The 6061-nt window shown below is 61.5% G+C and overlaps 1 protein-coding gene across 1 annotated transcript in view; it reads left to right on the top strand.

The window, feature by feature from the left end:
- Window positions 1–3109: 3109 nt before the first annotated feature.
- SLC8A2 (solute carrier family 8 (sodium/calcium exchanger), member 2) overlaps window positions 3110–6061 on the top strand; it is a 6468-nt gene continuing 3516 nt past the window's right edge. The window contains 2 exon segments of the mRNA XM_010567118.1: window positions 3110–4776; window positions 5934–6054. Coding sequence (XP_010565420.1) covers window positions 3221–4776; window positions 5934–6054 — 1677 coding nt within the window. The 5' untranslated portion in view covers window positions 3110–3220.

Raw genomic sequence — 6061 nt, 5'->3', positions numbered from 1 at the left:
CTCCCCAATTTTCCCTGCCCGGGGGGGTGTTGTGTCCGTCCCCCCTCCCCTTTTTGGGGTCATTCTCCTCCTCCAGGACCCCCCCAAGCCGCCAGAGCACGGGGGCACACACACCCCCCCCCCGCCCGTAAATAATTCCCCACCATTTTTGGGGGGGGGAAACCAAAGGTTTTGGCGGCCGTAATGGTGGGAGTGCATCGGGGGGGGGCTGGGGGGAGGTCGCTCGTTTCGTATTCCCTAATCCCGGCCAGCAAGCATTAAAAAAAAAAAAAACGCTGAGTTCTTATCCATCGAAACAGGTGGTTTGGGGCTGGGTTTTTTTGAGGGGGGGCAACCCCCAAATTTCCCCCCAGGTCTCTTTTTCTGGGGGGGGGGGGCGACACCACCAGTTCCATCAGCCGCCTCCGCTCCTGGCGGGCGATTTATCCAGCAGAGAATCCGACTAGGAAAAGGATTTACCATATCATAAAGCCTTTTTTCCTCCCCCCCGCCCCCCTCCATTTCCCAATCCTGACGATGTCGGAGAGCTCTGGATATAAAAAATGATGATTAAAAGCCCCCAAAAACCTGGGAGATGGGATGCATTGGGAAAAGACCGGTGGGATACGGATACATCCCACCACCGTCCCCTCCCCCTTGCGCTCCTGCTCGAGCCCCCCCGGCCTCGCTTAAGCGGGCGGGAGCGCAAGGGATGGGAGAAAAATGGGAAAAAAAATGGAATTTTTGGGCCAGGCTCCTTGCACGTCCCGTTTCCACCCCTGATTTTCCTGGGATCTGGGGTCCCCCTTTGGGGGGATGCGCTTGGATTATTCTGGAAGGGAATCGGCAGCTCCATCCCAGTCCGGGGGGGGATCCCCAGGAATGGAGGATCGGGGGGGGATCCCCAAGCTCAGTCTGTCCATTCCCATAAGGATGCTCCTCCAAAACCAGCCACTTCCATAGCGCTTCTTTTCCCCTTTCGCTATTCATCCTCCTCTTCCTCGACACCTTCATCTTTGCATCCCTTTTCCAGTGACCGCAGAGCATCTCCCCAATTCTGGGTTGGGATTTTTTTTCCTCCCCGAATCCAGTTTTAATTCCCGGTTCCATGGCCTCCGGCCCTTGCAGCATCTCAGGGGGTTCCCATTGCGGCTGCGGGGGTCTCAGCGTCGGGGGCTGGAAATACTCGGGGAAGTTTTCCCGTCGTACTCCCAAAAGCGTGTTTTTAAACTCAAATTCAACGTTTGTGGCCAACCGTCGCCACTAAAGGCTTTGCCAGGAGGGGGACGGGGGGTCACCCCATGAAACGAGGGATGCTCGGGGTGCCAGTGGAGGCTTATTCTGGGTACAAATCCCTTGGGAATGGCAAACGCTGCCTGGCTGGAGCCCTTGGAAATCCGGGCTGGGACAGGGACAGATCCCCACCGGGTCCCGGTGACCCCGCGGCACGAAACCTTTGCCAGGAGATTTCTCATCCGCCCGGATCCCATCTCTCCAGACGGGGGGAAAAAAAACAAACACTCCTAGAGTCGCGTTGTCGCTTTTCCCACAAAATAAACCTCCCGGACAGTTTAATTGATGTTTCACCCAGCCGCTGGTAATGAGGCTATTAAATTAATTACAGCCTTGTTTGCGTAGGGAAGGGAGACGGCGTCTCCCCTGCCCCGGGAGGGCACGGGTTGGGGGCGGCTTCGCTCCCCGCTCCCCCCCCCTTTCCCGGGCGGTTCTGGATCCATCTCCGGGTTCGGGGGTTTTGGTGCGGCTTCGTGCTCTGCCCCAACTGGGGCTGGATCCGGCACCGGCAGAACCAGCGATGCCGGCGGGCTGGGACCTGTCCTGGAGCTGTGTCTGGCTCCGATGTCCCAGTGGGACCAGTGCGGTGGGACTGGGACAGGGGAAAGTGCAATGGGGCTGGTGCAATGGGGCTGGTGCAATGGGGCCATGGAATAGGACTGGTGCAGGGGGACTGGTGCAGTGGGGCTGGTGCAATGGGGCCATGGAATAGGACTGGTGCAATGGGGCTGGTGCAATGGGGCTGGTGCAATGGGGCCATGGAATAGGACTGGTGCAGGGGGACTGGTGCAATGGGGCAGTGCAATGGGGCTGGTGCAATGGGGCTGATGCAGTGGGGCTGGTGCAATGGGGCCATGGAATAGGACTGGTGCAATGGGGCTGGCGCAGTGGGGCAGCGCACCAAGCCCAGCCCAGCTCTGCCGCTGCACGTCTGCACCCACCCAGCACCGTCACCATCGTGGGGCGAGCTGGTGCCCCACAGCCCCACGTGGGGGGACGGCGACCACTGGGGACCCACACCGGCCCCCTGCCACCCCCCTCCCTACTGAACCGTGGGGCACAACCACCTCCGCCGCCCTGGCCGGGCTCACCTCCCCGTCCCCCCCGTGGGGTGGAGGGCAGCGGTGCCGTGGGGCTGGCGGGAGGCACTGAGGGGGCAGCCGGGCCAGCCCCGAACCCCTCCCGGGTGGTTTTTGGGGTCCCCGTTCCCTCTCCATCACCCTTTTTATAGCCGTTCCCATCCTCTGTTGCCATGGGAACAACGCGGTTGCCAGGGTGGAGCCTGGGAGCGCCCACGCACCCCACAAACCCCCGGCACCGCGGGCGGCCGCCGGCCCTCGCCCGCTCTGCCGGGGTGCCGACATCTCCAGCCCCACGGCTGAGCATCACCCCATTGACATGGTCCCCAGCCCCATGGCTTCATCCCAGCCCCACGGCTGAGCATCATCCCATTGCCGTGTCCCAGCCCTACAGCTGAGCATCACCCCATTGCCACAGTCCCCAGCCCCATGGTTGAGCATCGCCCCATGGCTGTGGTCCCCAGCCCCACAGCTCCATCCCAGCCCCACGACTGAGCATTGCCTCATGGCTGTGGTCCCTAGAGGTGCTTTGGTGCAGAGACAGTGCTGGGACGGCAGAGGGGGATCGATGGTGTTTTCCATCTTGCTGGCACTAATGAGCCCCCCCCCCTTAACAAAGATTCCCCAGCCCGACACTGAGCCCCCCCTCTCTCCCACAGGTGGAAGCCAGTGGGATGGCGGCGTGGCAGGCAGTGCTGGTGGCCGCGGTGCTGCTGGCCGAGCCCTGCGCCCCCGAGCCGGCGGCCGAGGCCAACGGGACGTGCCAGGGCTCCAACCGCTGCCAGCCCGGCGTCCTGCTGCCCGTCTGGCAACCCGACAACCCCTCCTTCGGCGACAAGGCAGCCCGCGCCATCGTCTACTTCGTGGCCATGATGTACATGTTCCTGGGCGTCTCCATCATCGCCGACCGCTTCATGGCCTCCATCGAGGTCATCACCTCCAAGGAGAAGGAGATCACTATCACCAAGGCCAACGGGGAGACCAGCATCGGCACCGTCCGCATCTGGAACGAGACGGTCTCCAACCTCACCCTGATGGCGCTGGGCTCCTCGGCCCCCGAGATCCTCCTCTCCGTCATCGAGGTCTGCGGCCACAACTTCCAAGCGGGTGAGTTGGGACCCGGCACCATCGTGGGCAGCGCGGCCTTCAACATGTTTGTGGTCATTGCCGTCTGCGTCTACGTCATCCCCGGCGGTGAGAGCCGCAAGATCAAGCACTTGAGGGTCTTCTTCGTCACGGCCTCCTGGAGCATCTTTGCCTACATCTGGCTCTACCTGATCCTGGCCGTCATCTCCCCCGGGGTGGTGCAGGTCTGGGAAGCCCTCCTCACCCTCATCTTCTTCCCCGTCTGCGTGGTCTTTGCCTGGGCCGCTGACAAACGGCTCCTCTTCTACAAGTACGTCTACAAGCGCTACCGCGCCGACCCCCGCAGCGGCATCATCATTGGCACCGAGGGCGAGCTCCCCAAGGGCATCGAGATGGACGGCGGCTTCCCGGTCCCTGAGCGCCGCGAGGCCGAAGGCACCGGCGTCACTGCATCGCCTGCCCTGCCCGCCCCCACGCCGGAGGAGAAGGAGCTGGACGAGAGCCGCCGGGAAGTCATCCAGATCTTGAAGGACCTCAAGCAAAAGCACCCCGAGAAGGAGTTGGAGCAGCTAGTGGAGATGGCCAACTACTACGCCCTGCTCCACCAGCAGAAGAGCCGAGCTTTCTACCGCATCCAGGCCACCCGTATGATGACTGGTGCCGGTAACATCCTCAAGAAACATGTGGCCGAGTTCTCCAAGAGGTCCTCCACCCTCCTGGAGGTGCCCTCGGACGCCGAAGAGGAGACCTGCAGCCGTATCTTCTTTGAGCCGTGCCTGTACCACTGCCTGGAGAACTGCGGCTCGGTGACGCTCTCGGTGGCTTGCCAACACGGCGCTGAAGCCAACCACACTTTCTACGTGGACTACAAGACGGAGGATGGCTCGGCCAAGGCGGGCTCCGACTATGAGTACAGTGAGGGGACGCTGATCTTCAAGCCAGGGGAGACCCAGAAGGAGCTGAAGATCGGCATCATCGATGATGACATCTTCGAGGAGGACGAGCACTTCTTCGTCCGCCTCCTCAACCTCCGGGTGGGCGATGCCGAGGGGATGTTCGAGACCGACTCGGCCGAGCACCCCAAGGGTCGGTTGGTGGCTCCTTTGGTGGCCACCGTCACCATCTTGGACGACGACCACGCCGGCATCTTCACCTTCCAGGATCGGTTGCTGCACGTCAGCGAGTGCCAGGGGACGGTGGAGGTGAAGGTGGTCCGCAGCTCTGGCGCCCGTGGCACCGTCCTCCTGCCCTACCGCACGGTGGAGGGAACGGCCCGCGGCGGCGGCATCCATTACGAGGACGCCTGCGGGGAGCTGGAGTTCAAGAACGACGAGACCGCGTGAGATACCGGCACCCCTGGGGGGACGGTGGTGGAGGGAGGGGGGGGACACACTGGGATGGGCACCCCAATGCATGACCCTCTGGCACGGGCACCCACCCCTTGCTCACACCCCCCCGTCACCCCCCACGTTAAATCTACCCCCCCCCAGCAGCATGGCAGGGCCCTTCATTAGCATTTAATTGCAGTAGTAAACCCCCATCCCTATCCCTGCCCCTGCCTTGGATGCCGCTCCCAGTGCTAATTAAGGCCTAATCAGTTGATTGGTGGTGGTGGTGGGTGTCACCCCGCCTGTTGTTGCGGGGCCAGGGCCCAATTAAAAGCCCGTTAAAAGGCAATTGGGCTTAATTGGGCTGGAGGCATCGTTTGCCGGCACAGGGGAGCGCTGGCACTAATTAATGGGCACGGGTGGCAGGGGAGGGGGGAGCACTGAGGGGGGGGGGGACGGATGGATGGAGAGATAGACGGATGGACAGACTGGTGGATGGAGGGACAGATGGATGGATGGATGGAGAGATGGATGGATGGAAAGATGGACAGATAGATGGAGGGATGGATGGATGGACAGACTGATGGATGGATGGACAGATGTATAGACAAATGGATGGACAGATGTATAGACAAATGGATGGACAGATGGACAGATGGATGGCGAGATGGACAGATGGAAGGATGGATGCATGGATGGATGGACAGATGGATGGATGGATGAACAGATGTATAAGTGGATGGATGGACAAATGGAAGGATGGATGGATGGACAGACGGATGGATGGACAGATGTATAAGTGGATGGATGGACAAATGAAAGGATGGATGGATGGACAGATGTATAAGTGGATGGATGGACAGATGGATAGACAGTTGGATGGATGGACAAATAGAAGGATGGATGGATGGATGGACAGACTGATGGATGGATGGACAGATGTATAAGTGGATGGGTGGACAGAGCAGGCTCTGGTTGGGCCTTGCCACCCCGCACTGGGGACCAGTCCCTCCGCATGGGTCCCAGGGGACAGAAAGGGGATGGACGTGGCCAGCTCCCGCACCCCCTCATCCCCCCCGGGGTGTCGTGGGTCCCCCTGAGCCTGCCGGTGCCGGTGCCGGTGCCGGTGCCGGTGCTGGTGCCGACACCACGTCCCCCCCGTCCCCAGGAAGACGCTGCAGGTGAAGATTGTGGACGACGAAGAGTACGAGAAGAAGGACAACTTCTTCATCGAGCTGGGGCAGCCACGCTGGCTCAAACGGGGCATCTCGGGTACGGGTGGGGCCAGGGTGGGGC

This window comes from Haliaeetus leucocephalus, unplaced genomic scaffold, assembly GCF_000737465.1.
Source record: "Haliaeetus leucocephalus isolate CR32 unplaced genomic scaffold, Haliaeetus_leucocephalus-4.0 Scaffold227, whole genome shotgun sequence".
Lineage (NCBI taxonomy): Eukaryota > Metazoa > Chordata > Aves > Accipitriformes > Accipitridae > Haliaeetus > Haliaeetus leucocephalus.
The sequence above is the reverse complement of the archived record's forward strand: the minus strand, read 5'-3'. Positions and strand labels throughout refer to the sequence as shown.